Genomic DNA, 19,151 nt, shown 5'->3' with positions numbered 1-19,151 from the left:
AAAATAAAAATACATCATCAAAAATTTTGAAAAAAGGACTTCACATTAAATTCTTTGAACAAGAGGTCTTCCCTCTAACTAAGTGCAAAGGGAGGAACTGGCTCCTCAAAGGCTCTTACTTGTACAGGGATCCTTTTAGCAATGTCAAGAATTAATTCCACATTTGCATAATTGTTGTTGTTTGGTCCTCCAGGCACAGGAACATAGTGATCTGCCATTTTAATGTATTCTGAAAACATAAATAAATTTATGAGGAAAACAATTTTTCTTCCAAATTATTATGACATATCAAGACTATGGTAAAGATAAAGACTACCCTCAGTAGCCACAGAATACATGGCATTAAGGTGATAATTTCCGTATCATTTCATTGGAGGTTCTGATTTTAAACCACGCATTTAGCAATCACTGAATCAGCAGCTGTTAAACATTTCACTGTAACGTTGGTTTTGCTCGTTTCCTCGAAGACAGAAGCAAGGTAATTACAAAAGAGTCAGACAACACGCTCAAGAAGTAATAATGCTATTTTTACAACGTCAAGTTCAGGGAATGGTGACACAGCTGCAACTCCCACATCCAGAAAGTGCCGGAAAGAAAATGCCAAGTTTGCCATCAGCCTGGGCCACAAATGTTTAAAACAGACCGAAATCATCAATTGTCCATCTCAGAGATAACTAGAGCATGCTCTAACACCTCTGTAACTTATATAACCATAAACTGGTGGTCCTCAACCTTCCTCATGCTGTGACACTTTAATACAGTTCTTCATGTTGTGGTGACCCCCAACCATATAATTATTTCATTGCTATTTCCTAACTGTAATGAATTTTAATGCTAATTGTAATGAATTTGTTATTGCTATGAATCATAATGTAGGTATCTGATATGTGACCCCCAAAGGTGTCACGACCCACAGGTTGAGAACTGCTGCAATAAACTGTAGTCAGTTTAACAACATGCTGTGGGTATCTTCCATGTTCTGACAAGATGTAATTTTATGTAATATAATTTTGAAATGAATACTTAATATTTCAGTGGTCCATAATCCATTTATTATATTGATGGAAGCATAAGAATACTTGAAATTTGAAAATTATTAAGATAATATATATCCTGGGGCCTGGAAAGATGGCTCAACAGTTAAGAGCATTTGCTTTTCCTGCAGAGGACCCAAATTCAAATTCCACCACATACATAGCAGCTCATAACCATCTGCAACTCCAGTTCCTGGGAATCCAATGCTCTCTTCTGGTCTCCATGGGCACCAGGTATACTTACATGCATGAGAGCAAAACACTCACACACATAAAGTAAAATAAATCTTAAAATAGTAAGTATTATATATCCTTATAGCAATGTACAATTTATCTTTGAGATGTGTCCTACGAGTAAAACCATTAAGTCAAACAATATTCACATCTTTTTTCCCAGAGTTGAGGACTGAACCCAGGGCCTTGCGCTGACTAGGCAAGTCCTCTATCACTCAACTAAAGCCCTATCACTCACCTCCTTTAAAAATTTGCTTATTTTATGTGTATACCTAAGCAAGTATATGTACAGCATATGATTGCCTGGTGCCCATGGAGTCCAGAAGAGGGCAATAGGTACCCTGGAAGTGGAGTTACAGATGGTTGTGAACCACCATGTGGGTGCTGAGAATTGAATTTGGGTCCTCTACAAGAATAGCAAGTGCTCTTAATCACTGAGTCACCTCTGCAGCCTGCAGATATTCACATTTTTATATTTTCATTAGCAATATGAATGACAAATCAGGCCAGGAAGACAGCTCGTTGGATACAGGCTCTTGCTGTGAAACATTACATCTTGAGTTAGATCCCTAGTACTCACAAGTTGTTCTCTGACCTACCTACCTACACACACACACACACACACACACACACACACACACAGAGTAAATAAATGTAGGATAAAACTGAATGTTTACACTTCCATCTGTACTATATATCTTTTCCAATTGTGACACTATCTACCACAGTCTGGATTTGTATTTCTCTGGTTATCAATGACACAGAATCTCTTTCTATATGTTTATTACTCTTTTTGTATCTTTTCCATTTTTCTTTTGAATTTATTTTATTTTATTGATTGCTATATGAGATGGAAGTTTTTCTATGCTACTCAGACTGGATTTGAGTTCCTAGGATCAAGCACACTTCTTGCTTCAGCCTTGAGTACCTGGGACTACAGCCTATGCCACCTCACTTGCATTAAGTCTTCTTTTATGGAATACTTATTCATAATCTCCACATATTTTGTCTGGAAGCATGTTTTGCCCTTATATTACAAGTAGAAACTGTTGCCAGTGTTTTTCCCATATTATTGTCTGTCTTAAACATATCTGTATTTTGGCTGCAAAATAGCAATTAAAATTTTTTGAGATTTTGTTGTGTGTGGATGCTTTGCTTGTATTTATGTCTGTACAACATTTCTATGCCATGTCCTCAGAAGCCAAAAGAGAGTGTTGTTTGTTAGTTAGACTTACAGTTTTCCTTAGTTAGAAAGGCAATTAGCTATAAAACTTTAGACTCACAAGATAGATAATAGAGTATTTTCTCTAAATTTGTCAAATACAAATGGACTGCATATTGTAACCGTAATTCTTACTTGATAACTGTTTTAGTTTGTTTTACAATGTTAAAATTAAAATCTTCCTTTTTTAATTAGGCAAAAGGAAAATGTTGTAAAATAATATTTTTGTATACTGTGAAGACGTAGCTATTATTGATTTAATAAAGAACTATATGGCCAACAGCTAGAGCAGGAAGAAGTTAAATAGGACTTGCAGACAAGGAGTTCGCTCACTGGGATGAAGTATGGTGGAGTCGCTAGGAGACTGGGGAGAAGAAAGATGAACACACAGTCTTGAAAAAAGGTACTGAGACATGTGGTAGAATGCAGATAAAAAATATGGGTTAATTTCAGTTGTAATAGCTAGTTAGTAACAAGCCTAAACTATCGGCCAAGCATTTATAATTAATTAAGTCTCTATGTGGTTATTTGGGAGTTGGCTGGTGGGAGAGGCTCTTCTTTCTGCCTGGTATACTCTTCACTGTCCCCTAACTATCACAGCTCTTACCTATTCTTGGTCAGGCAGTTCTTTTAGAAAGTGTCTTCTTAACCATCTTCCCAAATACTAGATGTCTCATTTCTGTGTTCTCACAGAACCCTCTTATATGTTGCTATCACAGCCTTTATCTCATTATATTAAACATTGGTTTCCTAGAGCAAGATCACATCTTATTTTTATTTATCTCCATGTTTATGGAGTGATTAAATAAATAACTTGTACGTACACCAGGTACAAATGGACTTATGCAAAAGAAATCCAATAAAGTAGTTTATATTTAGTATATAAAATCTCATCTCTATGAACTTCCTTTATCAGATGCACAAATTATAATGTAGAGAGATATTAAAGGATGCAGCTAAATGATTTCAGATACCAACATTTGCTTTTCAGCAATTTGTGACATCTCTGTTTTTAAATAAGATGGCATGGTAACTTCTACTTCTTAGGAATTGTCTTAATAACACTGTCAACATGTAGACCACATTTACAAACCAAAACAGGCATTAAGAGGATAGCCTATTTTCTCATCTGTGGGCCCCCTGCCTTAAATTAGTGATTAAAAAGTATATAAAAGGTACTGGAGAGATGGCTTAGAAGTTATGAGCACTTCTTACTCTTGAAGAAGACCCAAGTTCTGTTCCTACCATCCACAAGAAGGCTAGCAACTATAACAGTTCCAGAAAATATGATGCCCTTCCTGGCCTCTACAGGCCCTGCACACACACGGTACAAACATACATGTAGGCAAAATACTCACATGCATAAAATAAAAACAAATTTTTAAAAGGGGGTGGGCTGGAATACACACCTTTAATCACAGAAGTTCAAAGGCAGAGGCAGGCAGGTCTCTGTGGTTTACATAGTGAGTTCGAGACCTGCCAGGGCTACATGCTGAGAATCTATCTCAAAAAAAAAAAAAAAAAATTGTATCGAAAACCCATTTGGGTTCCAAGTTGTCTCTCCCTCAGTGGTCAGAGGAAAAATGGGAATCTTTATTCTAAAATGCTCTTTAAATGCTCTTTAAGTCAGGCATGACAGCACACACCTTTAATCCCAGCACTCAGGAGGCAGAGGCAGGCGGATCTCTGTGAGTTCTAGGATAGTCAAAGATACACAGAAAAACCCTGTCTCAAAAAAAAAAAAAAAAGAAAAGAAAAGAAAAGGTAAAATGTTCTCTAATTCCATGTATTTCCATCCAAACATTTTCAATTAGACATACTAACATACATGACCTAACAAATACTTCATACTGAAAAAGCCATACACCTTTTAGTCCAAATACTTGTTCTTAAATTTCTCACTACTTACCTCAGACCACAGGGACCTCTGTGGTAGTCACTTTTGTGCATCTAGTATTGATATATTTTATTACTTGGTTTTTCTTTTTTTAACTGACACCTTTTTAAAAGAGAAATCTTTGCATAGGATTTCACTGGCAATCTTGGGCTTAGGAAACTCCCTAAGGTAACATTCTCCTACTTACAGGCAGATCTATTCAATGTTTTATATCTAAAGTGACATAAAGCTAGAAACTCACCTGCATTGGCTTTAAGGTCTTCAGGTGTAACCATGACGACAAATCGAATTGCACGTTCATTTCGAAACATTTCATAAGACCACCGACGAATAGATCTCATGCATTTCACTGCTGCAATACCATTATTGGCAATAAGAACCTAGGAGGAAAGGATATCATATGGAAAATGAAGGAAAATATACCAAAGAAAGGCAATGATAGAAAAACAAAGATTTTTACACATCTCTCTTTGTCTGAAAAAGAATTTCAAGCAAAAACTGTAGATAGTCTAAACTGCTGAAAAACAACTCTTACAAGATCAAGCAATATTTCTAAATGTTTGCTATGCAAATATTTCAACATGTGCTTGGTGTAGGAGGTCCTCCTCTCCATGTATTGCTTTCATTGGTTAATGAATAAAGAAACTGCCTTGGCCTAGTTGATAGGGCAGATCTTAGGTAGGCGGGGAAGACAGAATTGAATGCTGGGAGGAAGAAAGGCGGAATAGGAGAGGAATGCCATGGAGTCGCCAAAGACAGACATGCTGAATCTTTCCTGGTAAGCCACTGCCACATGGAAATATACAGATTAATAGAAATGGGTTAAATCAACATGTGAGAGTTAGCCAATAAGAGGCTAGAACTAATGGGCCAAGCAATGATTTAATTAATACAATTTCCACAAGATCTTTCAAAAAAACATTACAAGCAGAGTTTCAACCCCTTATCAACTATAACCAAATTACCAGCACTAATATATATACTAATGTATATATGAGATATATAATAAGTAAACAGTGAAATTATGTGTATTAGTAGCATGTTAGAAAAAAAAGAAGGACACTCATACATAAAAAGGCAAAGTCCCTAAAAACCTAAATACCATTTTGAACAAACCAAAACAACAAATCTAGGCATTAAGTCTCACATACTTTTGGCAAAATTGTTTAGTAAGCTGAAACTTACCTTCTCAATCACTTTATTTCCCCCAAAACGAGTAACAAATTCTGCTGGAGAAGCCACAGTGAAATCTCGCTGAGAGTCTATTTTCTTTCTGTCTCGACCTTGTTTTACTAGGTGCAAGCCAGACATGCTGGATCTATAGAAACAGAGAAGCCATGAGAAGCTTTATAGAGGATTTGCTCACAACACTAGTGTGTTCTGAAAACCTTTCTTCTATCATACAACAGTACTTCTCAAGGATCATTGTGGAGTCTACACGTTGTAGATCACAGGAAAGGAAACAGCCCTCAGTGGATGCGATAAAAGGATAAAGCCTGTCATCCCAGCTTTGAGCCAATAAGACTGCCTAGAGCTCTGAGCTAATAAGGGCTAAAGAGTGAGACTCTTGTCACAAACATAAAAACAAGGGGCAGGAAGGGTGACTGAGTAGGTAAGAATACTTACTGCTCTGACAGAAGACCTGATTTCAGTTCCCATCCCAGCACCCACATGGTGGCTAATGCAATTCCAGGGGATTAGACACCTTCTTCTGACCTCCATAGACACCAGACACACATGCGGTACACAAACATACATTCATTCAAAACACTCATACACATAAAAATAAATCTAAGGAAGGGGCAGAGATGTTGGAGATTTAGTCCAGCTATAGGCAAAATACTTGTCTAGCAAGCACAATGCCCTGGATTCAATCACTAACTAAGCATGAAAAGGGGTAGGAGATACTCCATTAAAAAAGAAAACTGACCAGGCAGTGGTGGCACACACCTTTAATCCCAGCACTCGGGAGGCAGAGGCAGGTGGATCTCTGTGAGTTCGAGACCAGCCTGGTCTACAAGAGCTAGTTCCAGGACCGTCTCCAAAGCTACAGAGAAACCCTGTCTCAAAAAAAAAAAAAAACAAAAAAAAAAACAAAAAAAGGCAACAACAAACTGGGCTAGAAAGATGGCTGGAGAAAGACACATACTGCTCTTGCAGAGGACCACAGTTCAGTTCATAGTACCCATGTCAGACAGGTCATGAATACCTGTATTCTCCAGACCAACGGACAATTAAGCAGAGTAGTTATGTAGGTGGAGGACAGAAGAAAGAGTTAAGAGGCCATACAGTTAGACATAGGTTACTGCTAAGGACCTATCTTTATTTTGTGTGCACAGGTTTTTTTTAATTCGTTTTAGATTATTTTTAACCTAGCAAGATGGCTCAATGGGTTAAAGTATTTGCTCTGCACACCTGAGTTCAATCTATAGGACCCACATAAGGTGGAAGGGAAGAATCAATTCCAGAAGTTGTCCTCTGACCTCCAGCCCCAACTTCTCTTGTGCTGGTATTACAGGCATGCACCACCAGGCCTGGCTAAGGTGGCTCTTCTTAACTTATAGAGCTATTATCCACAGAAGGACAGCAACAAGGGACATTCAGAAACTAGTTAGTGACTACTTTACTAGATCTAATGATACAGCCACAAAAAAGGCCATATATACCACTGCTGCCCCTCAGTGTATGCTAATATGCCAAAGCACTCTCTGAGGTAACATTTCAAACTACTCAATTTGCTAAACTTTCTTCATTCTTTAACAACAACAACAAAAAAGGCACCCTAGTGCTTGGCTCTTCCAGTATACCCAAAAAAGTATTAAAGAAGGAAAGAAGGTAAGGAGGAAGAGAAGGAGGAAGAGAGAAAGAGAGGAAGGGGGTGGGGGTAAGGACGAAGGGAGGGACAAAGGGAGAGAGAGAAAAAGACACACAACAGAACTTCATCCTCTTCCCCATACTCAGATTGGAACTTTAAAGAGGGAAAGAAAACAAGCCCTCAAATAGAATGACTTGTCCAAGTTTTCAAAGGAAGTTTAAAATACAAATTAATATAGTTTCCTAGGCCTCCTTTCAATGTTTTTCCAATTATATCATGAAACATCTATGGAAACACAGTCAGGAAACACCAGGCACACTGTTTTTTGAGAACAAAAGCCTTTCCTTCTTTGTCTGCAGTTGTCCTGGCTACATATTAATTTCTTTCAGCTTCCACATCCATGACACTTACCAGTGCATCACATTGATCAATAATGTAGATGAATTTCACAAGCATCAGTCTCAAGGGAAACTTGACAAAACTGCACAGTAACTCCACATAAACTCTGACACAAGGATCACCGAGTTGCAGTACAAAAAGCTCAGGAGTGTGTTGGTGGGGAAATGCCTGTAAAGGCATGTAGGGAGGATGTAGATATTCTGTATGCTGATCTTGACTGAGATGACCATTACACAAGTACCTACATGTATCAAACCACAAGTACTGTAATTTTTAAAGGGTAAATTTTACTACAGGTAAATTGTATCTCTACAAAACTGACTTCAGAAAAACTGAAACTAAAGCTGGGTGTGGTAGTGTACACCTTTAATTCCCGCACTCTGGAAGGCAGAGGCAAGTAGACTTCTGTGAGTTAAAGCCAAGTTGATCTACAAAGCGAGTTCCAGGACAACCAAGGCTATTACACAGAAAAATCCTGTCTCAAAAAACCAAACCAAAGACAAAACAAAATAAAAAACCTCAGGCTAGTGAGATGACTCAATGGTTAAATGCACTTGTTGCTCCTCCAGAGGACCTGGGTTCAGGTCACAGCAATCACAACTATCTATGACTCTAGTTCCAGGGCATCAAAGCCCTTTTCTGGCCTTTATGGCATACTTTCAGGCACACAAACATGTATATAAAATAAAAACTAATCAATTAAAAGACAGTTTATTATCTACCCAATAACTAAATAGGTAACTTTAAAGAAAAGGAGACAGTGAATGCCAAGTCCTTAGCTGCATAATGCCAAGTAAACAGATAAGACCCTGTTTTGTGACTATAATTTAAATTTGTAAATAACTAGAACTTTGAGAGGCAAACAGAGGCAGGATGAAACTGAAACAGAAAGCTATTTGCTCCCAAGACCTTAATTTAACCTCATGAGAGCAAGTGTGTTTTGGTACCCACTTTGATGAGGGAGCTGTATGAGAACAAGAGGATGCTCTCAGACATTTGGAACCGTTCCATCTTTTCCTACAGTTTAATAATTATCCTTTTCACACCAACAATTAAATTTTACTGGAGTTTACTCTCTGAAGTGGTAGAACTACAGAGGCCCAAGTCAGGGTAAGCAACGAATATAAATAGCAGCACAAGAGAAACAGTAGTGCGGCCAGGCACAGAGAACAGCAAAAGTAAGGTACCAGGTAAAAACAAATGGATCTATCAAGCATGAAAATAAACCACTTCTCACCTATCTTTCCCAGCAAGCCATTAGAGAATAAAAATCTAGGTAAAACAAAAACAAAAAGACAAGGCAACAGAGAATGTCACATGGAAGAATCCCCAAGATGACAGTTAAAACTAGAGCATAGGAGCCGGGCGGTGGTGGCGCACGCCTTTAATCCCAGCACTCGGGAGGCAGAGGCAGGCGGATCTCTGTGAGTTCGAGACCAGCCTGGTCTACAAGAGCTAGTTCCAGGACAGGCTCCAAAGCCACAGAGAACCCTGTCTCGGAAAAAAAAAAAAAAAAAAAAAAACTAGAGCATAGAGAGCTGGAGAGAGGGCTCTGAGGTTGAGAGCACTGACTGCTCTTCCAGAGGTCCTGAATTCAATTCTCAGCAACCATACAATGGCCACAACCAACGGTAATAAGATCTGATGCCTCTTCTGGTGTGCAGACGTACATGGAGACAGAAAACAGTATACAGAATAAATAGATTTTAAAAAAACAAAACAAGAGAATAAATTGTTCAAGAAATGGTAAAGACTTAAAATTTTTAAAGCGGAGGGCAATTAGCTGTTGTATTTATATATAGTGTTAAAAATTATGAAAGATTATTATTCTTGCTCTTGCACACCAGACAGATCAAGCTACAAGTGGGGCACCCACACTAAAGCCCTAAGCAAACAGAAGCTGAGCTCTTTATATGAACTTCTGGAGAAATTGGGATTACAGACATGATAGGCATCCTCCTATTATGACAATTTAATTAAATGCAATACTATTCCCTTTACCTTAGTACATACACATGCACAAAGGCAACCTGAAATAAACTGAAGTTGCCTATAACTACTTTACTATTTTGTCTCTCTGTTCTTGCCTTACAAAGAAAGTAGCTTTGAAAGACCATTCAGCTTCTTAGTTTTCCCGTTTTTGAGATAAATTCTTGCTATGTAGACCAGGCTGGCCTTAAACTAAGGAAGATCAGCCTATCTCTGCCTTCCAAGCATTCGGATTAAAAGCATGTACCACCACATTCAGCTATTCAATTTTTAACTAAAGAAACATTGTAGCATGCTATCTTCTGCTCATCACATTGGAATACTTCCTTTTTGTGGAAGAAGTGGTTATTCTTTTTTGTTGTTGTTGTTTTTGTTTTTTGGGGTTTTTTGTTTTTGTTTTTGTTTTTGTTTTGTTTGTTTTTCGAGACAGGGTTTCTCTGTAGCTTTGGTGCCTGTCCTGGAACTAGCTCTTGTACACCAGGCTGGCGTCGAACTCCCAGAGATCCACCTGCCTCTGTCTCCCGAGTGCTGGGATTAAAGGCATGCGCCACCAACGCCCAGCTACTCTATTCTTGAAATGAAAATAAAGCCAAGTAAAATCTTTAAATTGTGTAACTTTGTCCTTTGACAATAAAAAGCTTTAATGCACACAAGTGTATACAAAGATACACATGCAGAGAAAGAGACAGAGACATAGAGAACAACAAAAAAAGAAAAACTGGGCTAGAAAGATGGCTGAAGACACATACTGCTCTTGCAGAGGACCACAGTCAAAGATACAGAAAAACCCTATTTGAAAAGACCCCCCCCCCCCGCCCAAAAGGAAAGAAAATATTAAATTGTGTTATCACTGAATGAAACTACTTTATATTTTTAGTTCCTTTTTAGATTTTGCAGAATTCTAACTTTTCTACAATGAACATATTGTTTTTAATAATAAAAAGTCAGGGCTGGTAAGATGGCTCAGAGGTTAAGAACACTGACTGTTCTTCCACAGGACCCAGGTTCAATTCCCAGCCCCCATATGGCAGCTAACAACTGTCTGTTAACTCCAATTCCAGGAGATCTGACACCCTCACACAGGCAAACCACCAATGAGCATAAAATAAAGATCAATTATTAATAAAACAATAAATGCAAACTTCACTTGTGAATTTATGCCAATAGAAAGAAAGTAAGGGAGAAACTCATGAAATACAGGAGAGGTATAACATCATGGAACAGAGCTCTACTTGCAATAATTATGTAACTTTATAGAATGAACTCCTGAGACTGATTTACATACATGGTCACAGACAGCTCCTGTATTCAGAATGGAAAGGAGGGAAGGGCAAGCGACACAGAAAGCAGACTATTGCCCCCCAGCAAGAGCACCAAGTTGCAGATCTCATAATGACCTTCTCTGTCTACTCACTACTACAGTGCCATGGCAACTGGGAACCTCGGAATATTAAGGAAAGAGCACTGAAAGAAAATCTGGAAAGCTACTGGGGGGAGGAGGAAAACTGAGGCAAGCCAAATGAGAAATGCTAAGAGAAACATAAAACACCCTCACAGGCCTATCTATAAGCAAACCCAAGATGGAAACTGCAACTAGAGCCAGTTCCCTACTTACCATGTTAAAACTTGACACAAACGAGTCAAGAGAGGGAAAAGGCATGTGATTTTAATAAAGGTTATTCTCAGTGTAAGAACTGTTAACAATGACAGCACATGTTTTCTGTAACCAAGTCTTTCAACACTAAATATCCAAACTTTATGCAAAAGACTGAAGTTCCCAGTCAAAACATTTTATCAAGCCGGGCGGTGGTGGCGCACGCCTTTAATCCCAGCACTTGGAGGCAGAGGCAGGTGAATCTCTGTGAGTTCGAGACCAGCCTGGTCTACAAGAGCTAGTTCCAGGACAGGCTCCAAAGCCACAGAGAAACCCTGTCTCGAAAAACCAAAAAAAAACAAAAAAAAAAAAAACAAAAAAAAAACATTTTACCAAGCCAGGCACAGTGGCATCAAACTGTAAATCTAGCACTCAGGAAAGAAAGGCAGTATGATCAAGTGCTCAAAGCCAGCTGGGTCTACAAAGTAACTTCATGGCTAGCCTGAGCTTCATGGTAAGACCCTGATTCAAAATCAAAACAAGAAAATTATGTCAGGCGGTGATGGCACACACCTTTAATCCCCAGCACTCAGGAGGCAGAGGCAGGCGGATCTCTGTGAGTTCGAGGCCAGTCTGGTCTACAGAGCAAGTTCCAGAACAGGCTCCAAAACTACAGAGAAACCCTGTCTCAAAAAAAAGAAAGAAAGAAAGAAAGAAAGAAAGAAAGAAAGAAAGAAAGAAAGAAAGAAAGAAAGAAAGAAAGAAAGAAAGAAAGAAAGAAAGAAAGAAAGAAAGAAAGAATAAGGGGTACAAGATAATCATTCCAATAGTTGGAGGCTAAGGCAGGAGACTTTTGAGTTCAAAACCAGAATGGACTACATAACAAGGCCATGTCTCAAAGAAATTTATAAGCAAACATTTAAACCACAGTATATTGGGTGTGGCACATTTTATATTCTTGAAAGCTTACACAGTTATTATTTAATTTTATCTCCATCACCAAACTTTAATGAAATCATTAAAGTCATAAAACTCAAGGAGTTTAAGTGAGGCTAAATTTAAAAATTCCCATTTCTTTCTATGCCAAACAAAAATAGTTTAGTTATAACAAAAAACTCTACTCTTCATAGATTTTAACAAAAATGGCCATCCTCATCATGACTATGAAACTGACTGACTACATTACTAGTGTTAAGAAAGTGCCAAGATGGTGCTGTCACTACTCAACTACAGAGTACATATGGTAAGTCAGCCTTTCTTTGTCCTTGCACTAAATAATCATTAGCAATCATACACATATTTCCACAAATTATTAACTTCCTCTTAAACAAGTCTCTGGTCACCATCACAAAGGAATGGGTGGTAATATAATTAATATTTAAGAGGACCAGATGTAGTGGTACACGCCTTTAATTCCAGCACTCAGGAGGGAGAGGATGGAGGATCTCTGTGAGTTTGAGGCCAGCTGGGTCTAAATAGTGATTTCCAGGCCATATAGAGCAAAAAAAAAAATAAAAAAATAAAAAAAGTTTAAGCGAAGGAGCAGTGAGATGGCTCAGCAGGTAAAACAACTTACTACCAAGCCTGACCTGAATCTGATCACAGAGCCCACATTGTAAAAGGAGAGAAGTTGTTATCCTCTGACCTCTGTCTACACAGAGGAACACCTTTGCCTACTCCCACATAAAAAAAAAAAATGTAAAAAAATTTTCTTCAAGAGACATAAAATATAATGTGTGGTGTTGCATATTTGTTTGACTGAATTAGAATTTGGGTATATATTAAATGCAATGCAAAAATTTAAGGTTTATCTTTATTATTATTTTGTTGTTGTTTTGAGACAGGGTTTCTCTGTGTAGCCTTGGCTGTCCTGGAACTCTGTAGACCAGGCTGCCCTCAAATTCACAGAGATCCTCCTGCCTCTGCCTCCTGAGTGCTGGGAATAAAGACGTGTGCCACCACCGCCTGGCTTATGTTCATCATTTTTAGCTATTGTGCACCCTTAACCACTGAGCCAGCTTTCAAGACTAACACGAAAATTTTGAAATAAAAAGATGGAGGGTTTTTTTTTTTTTTTTTGGTTTTTCGAGACAGGGTTTCTCTGTGGTTTTGGAGCCTGTCCTGCTGTCCTGGAACTAGCTCTTGTAGACCAGGCTGGTCTCGAACTCACAGAGATCCACCTGCCTCTGCCTCCCAAGTGCTGGGATTAAAGGCGTGCGCCACCACCGCCCGGCAAAATGGGGGGTTTTGATAGATTAGGTCTGTAAACATATGATCCATTGCTTACATAACATGCCAGGCCCAAGATTTCTAGAATCTAGGATAACCACACCACCCAAAAAAGGCAGTTTATAAAAGTGTGCACAGTATGACCTCATTTCAGTATAAAGAAATGTATAAGGGGCTAGAGAGGTGGCTTAGTGGTTAAGAGCACTAGCTGCTCTTCCAGAGGACCCAGACTCCAATCTCAACATTCACACAACTGCCAAAAGCAGTCTATAACTCAAGTTCCAAGGCATCTGACAACCTATTCTGGCCTCTGTAGGCACTATACATGTGGTACACAGGCATACATGCAAGAAAAATGCCCAGAATATAAAATATAAAAACTTTTTTAAAAATTAAAATAAGAAATGTGTGTGTAGCATGTCATGATGGTGAAACACTTGGGAGGAAGAAGCAGGAGGATAGAGGAGAGCTCCAGGACAATGAGGGATACATAAGACTCTGTCTCAAAAGGAAAGAAGGGGAGGAAAGAAACTCAAATGTCTAATATGGGTATATGCATAGAAGAGGATTCAGAGAAGCTGGAGAAATGGTTCAGTGGTTGAGAGCATTTGTTGCTCTTTCAAGGACTTGAGTATTGTTCCCAGCACCCACAGTGGTCAGGAAATTCATAACCACCTATACCTACAGTTCGATAGGATCTAATGCCCTCTTTGGATCTCTGAGGCTACTACATTTATAGAGCATACACATACCCAGGCAGACACATATATTCATAAATAAAAATTTTAAAAGAATTCAGAAGACTAAGGAGAGTATTAGCAGAGTAATCTCAGGTTGATGGATATGTAAGCCTTTATCAATTTTCTGTACTGTTTCTTAAATAAAGCATTACTTTTCAAATATATTTCCTATCCTTTTGAAGTAAAGCTGACTGATTAAAGACCTGCTCAAAGAAATCATAAGTCTGATAGAATAGCTGACAGGACTCGCAGTAGTTTCCATATTCAGTCAAGCGATCTTACACATATTATATCCTAGTTCCCCACATGTATACTGTGGGAATGAAAATACAACACCTGCCTCACAGGTTGTGCTAAAGATTAAGTGTGACCCCCTACACAAAACAGAGCAGTGTCTGGCATACACTAAAGCACTTTATGAATGCTATCTATTATTACCATTATTTTTCTAATCAGTCACCTAGAAAACATGACTGAGTGTTATTAAGGGACGGGCAGTCCAGCTCAATAACAGAACTAAATAAACATGAGGCCCTGGGTTCAATCCCAAGCACTAATACATAAAAAAGGTAACGTGAAAAACAGAACAGCTATACCAGCAAAAAAAAAAAAAACAGGCCCCATCACTCAATGCCAATACCAGATTCTCTATGAACCTTTCCTTAACATCATTATGTCCTAGAGACAATACATGCACAGAACTCCATATGGGTTTGGTTTTTTTTTTTAAGTTAACAACAGTGAAAAAAGTTATCTGACGCCGGGCGGTGGTGGCGCACGCCTTTAATCCCAGCACTCGGGAGGCAGAGGCAGGTGGATCTCTGTGAGTTCGAGACCAGCCTGGTCTACAAGAGCTAGTTCCAGGACAGGCTCCAAAACCACAGAGAAACCTTGTCTCGAAAAACCAAAAAAAAAAAAAAAAAAAAAAAAAAGTTATCTGACAACCAATTCCAAACTTACTCATACACTGTCTGTCTGGTGTCACAGGAGAAACTACAGGTAATTTCTAACTACAAAAGAGCTTTGTCGGGCAGTGGTGGGTCATGTCTCAATTCCTAGCACTCAGGAGGCAGAGGCAGGAGATCTCTGTGAGTTAAGGCCAGCCTGGTCTATAAAGCAAGTTCCAAGACAGTTAGAGCTGCTACATAGAGAAACCCTGTCTTGAAAAAACAAACGAACAAATTAAAAAAGGAGAGAGAGAGAGCTTTAACATTCTCTAGATTCTTCTGACGAGTCAAACATCTTACAGGCAAACATACATTACTTAATTTTCAGTTTTCAGAAGATGAGAGGCAGGAATATAATTCTCTTTCAAGACTTTGTCCTTGAACCCAAGCTATGGTATATTTTACATTCAATTCATGTGCACTCAGATGATAACAAAGTCCTTAAGCTGACCACTCAGTACTTTGACCACATTATTGTAAGGTGTTTATGAGAAAAATGAGATGAAGTTTCAAATATAAGCATGACGTAGGTTTAAGAATCATAGTATCAAGCCGGGCGGTGGTGACACACACCTTTAATTCCAGCACTCAGGAGGCAGAGGCAGAGGCAGGTGGATCTCTGTGACTTCAAGGTCATTCTGGTCTATAAAAGCTAGTTTTTGAGACAGGTTCCAAAGATACAGAGAAACCCTGTCTCCAAAAAAAAAAAAAAAAATCACAGTATCCTAAGAGGTTAAACACCAAAATATGGGAAATAGTTTGCTTCTCCTTGGACTTTAGCCAGGAATTCAGTATACTAGTTGGCAGAACTGTTTACAATCTTGTTTGACTAACAGCATGGGCTAACATCCTTTTGTGCATTTTAAGTATGCAGGACCATCTGACCCTAAGTGGCATCCGAGAAACTACCAAAACTAAAACAAGTAAGACAATTCTATTAGATGTCACCAAATCACATACAAGTTGCCAAAATTAAGATGTACACATTAAGTCTTTTAACAGTCTTCTAAAATGTTCAATTAATTAATGACTTTCAGAGACATATCCTAACTCTAGCTGATAAGCCCAGGTAGATCTTATCTAACAGTAAAAAGTCTAAGCAGTTCTTCAATGAGATTTGCCTGTTCCCAACAAGCTGTAACTATTTCTTAAGCCCTTATTTTCAAATATGTGGGTGATAAAGCTTAGAAAGTGATTTATCCAATCTTTCAGTGACTCTGGAAAAACATGATGCATGTCTTCTCCATCCCTAGAAAAGTCTATTTTTCTAGTCCTGCTTACCCATCAGACCACTAATTAGCACCCAGAATCAAAATCACAGCAATTATTTCACTTTGTTTCAGATGGCCCTACTTAACACTTGTGAGGAATGAGCCTGTTCCCGTAACCACTATCATGTGTGAAAGATCAGGCTACTCATTCTAGGAGCTGCTAATAAATTCAACAGGTTTATACTTAGTATTCAAAGAGTGAAAGCAGTGACTGAATCATCATCTTCATTTTTTAGAGAGGAAATGAGTTCAAGGAAAAATTATGGATTGCCAATGGTCACATACAATTTAATTAGCTACAGATATCATAGAAGTCTTCCTATCAAACAAAACAATTTAAATTATTCCCAAAGATACTGTCGTATCCACAGGTGAAATGGATCAAGGAAGAGATCTTGTTTTATTTGGAACATTAGCTGAGTAGTCAGTGGAAACTGGCAACCCTTCTCTTCCATCTGCTGATCACACTCCTGCCATGAGCAACAACCGTGAGAGTTCTGGCAACATTGAGGCACCCAAGACATTGCAGTCATGCCCCTGACCACACTGCCTCTGCCTGACAGCCAGGGTCTTGGGAATGGCTTGGCACCTACATAATGCCTCAGGATATCATCAGCTGAGTTTCCTGTAATAGCACTGATTGCACCATTGCCAAACTCAAAGTCCTAATTCAATAACTCATGTTTCACATAAAATTAAATTAGTCAAAACTTCTCAAAGATCAGTGTGACTTCAAAGATTTTTTAGCACTAACCTAATCTTTCTCAGTAGGGAACTATGACATTTTGAGACTAATTCTTGGTTATATGGGATGGTATACTACATTATAAAAGCAGTGATGATGGTGGTGTTGAGACAGAGTGTTTCTACGTAGCCTTGGATGTTCTAGAACTCACTCTGTAGACCAGAATAGCCTCAAATTCACAGAGAATTGCCTGCTCTGACTCCTAAGCACTGGGATTAAAGGCGTGCACCACCTCCTCCAGTCCTATTGCTAAAGTTTTAGTACCACCAGTCCTCTGTCCTCCAAATGTGAGTAGTCTCAGCATGACAACTCCCACACACTTCCAAACCAGTACTAACCTAAGGGTCAACCTAAGTAAATCATAAAGTAGCAAAACATGTTTGAGTAAAGTCCTAGTTTCTAGCCCCTGATGCTATTCTTCTTTTTGATCTAAAGTTAGATATAATACTTGGTTCACTAACTCAAGAAAAATAACTTTATCAGAAATACTTACAAAACTATCAGAAATACTTACAAAAAAGAAAAAGGTTGTAAGGTCCGGTGAACAGAGTAAAACAATTACAAAATGCAACTAGAACATTTGAGTTTGAATTCTCAACCTTAACCAAGCTATTTCCCCTCATCCTACAACAAAAGCATTCAGCTAGTCAGGCAAGGTGCCTGTAATCAGAGCAATCAGGAAGCTAAGTCAGAACAAGCCCAAGTCGGCCTAGGGAATAAGAGATTCTGTCTTGACAAATATATTTTAAAAAGCACTAAAACTTTAGGTAAGTTATCTGTTTCACTGCAAGTCCCAGGAATCATGAAGTAAAGTATATCTAAGTTGCTTTACTCCTCTGACCTTCTTATAGCTTAAATGGGAGTGATTATTAATATACACTAACTGCTTCATCTTACAGAAGCTAGGATTCTGAGCCCCATGGTTACAACAAAGAATTACCAGAACCATAGTAAAGTTATCAGTATGAAACTTTACTATAGAATCAGGAGTTTTTTTGGCGGGGGCTGTGGGGGATTTTAAAGACAGTGTTTCTCTGCGTAGCCTATCCTGGAACTAGATCTTGTAGACCAAGTTGGCCTCAAACTCACAGAGATCCGCCTGCCTCTGCCTCCCAAGTGCCACCACTGCCCAGCTAGAATCAATATCTTAATATACAAAAAGGAGCCTAATTATTTTATGACCCATTAATATTAAGGTAATAACAGTAGCAGTGCCTACCCTGTGTTTGTTTAATCTTAGTTAAAACTATAATATTTACCCTCAGTATACATTAGAATCACCTGGATAGCATTTTATTTGTTTTACTCTATGTGTGTATGTGTGTGTGATTTCTCAAACTCTTTAAACCTAAGAACTGAAAAAGCAAATGACTAAACTAGTTATCTAATCAACCATCAATCAAAGGGCATGGTTGCTCATACCAGTACCCCAGCACTCCAGTAACTCTAGCACTCCAAAGACCAAGGCAGTAAAATTAGAAACTTAAGGTCAGCCTGGGCTACATAATGAGCTTGAGGCCAGCCTGAGTTACATCTAAGACCCTGTCCCAGAACAAAACAAAAAACAGTTACTTTAGCATGAGTAAGCTGACACATACCTGTAAAACTTGTACTTAGAAAGTGGAGTCAGGAAGATCAAGAATTCAAGAGAATTTGGAGCTCCATTAGACCCTGTTTCAAGCAGGGTGGTGGTGGTGCACACCTTTAATCTCGGCCCTTGGGAGGCAGAGGCAGGTGGATCTCATGAGTTTGAGGCTCCCCTGGTCTAAAAAGCAAATTCCAGTACAGCCAAGACTGTTACACAAAGAAACCCTGTCTCAAAAGAAAGAAAGAAAGAAAGAAAGAAAGAAAGAAAGAAAGAAAGAAAGAAAGAAAGAAAGAAAGAAAAAAGAAAAAGAAAAGAAAAATAATAGACCCTGTTTCAAAAAGCAAATAAAAAAGACAAAGTGTCCATAGGCACTGTGTACAATCCCAGCACTCAGGAAGCAAAAGCAGGAAGGTCTCAACAGGCTCCAGGCCAGCCTGCTCTATATAA

At 38.6% G+C, this 19,151-nt stretch overlaps 1 protein-coding gene across 6 annotated transcripts in view; it reads right to left on the bottom strand.

Moving 5' to 3' along the window:
• Positions 1-19,151, bottom strand: part of Acaca (acetyl-CoA carboxylase alpha) — a 280,231-nt gene that overhangs the window by 190,808 nt on the left and 70,272 nt on the right. For all 6 annotated transcript variants that reach the window (XM_057774468.1, XM_057774469.1, XM_057774470.1 and 3 more), the window contains 3 exons: positions 5,573-5,705; positions 4,629-4,767; positions 120-229 (listed from right to left, as the gene is read on the bottom strand). In XM_057774468.1, coding sequence (XP_057630451.1) covers positions 120-229; positions 4,629-4,767; positions 5,573-5,705 — 382 coding nt within the window. The remainder of the gene's footprint in view (positions 1-119; positions 230-4,628; positions 4,768-5,572; positions 5,706-19,151) is intronic.

The sequence above is a fragment of the Chionomys nivalis genome, chromosome 7 (assembly GCF_950005125.1).
Source record: "Chionomys nivalis chromosome 7, mChiNiv1.1, whole genome shotgun sequence".
Taxonomy (NCBI): Eukaryota; Metazoa; Chordata; class Mammalia; order Rodentia; family Cricetidae; genus Chionomys; species Chionomys nivalis.
The sequence above is the reverse complement of the archived record's forward strand: the minus strand, read 5'-3'. Positions and strand labels throughout refer to the sequence as shown.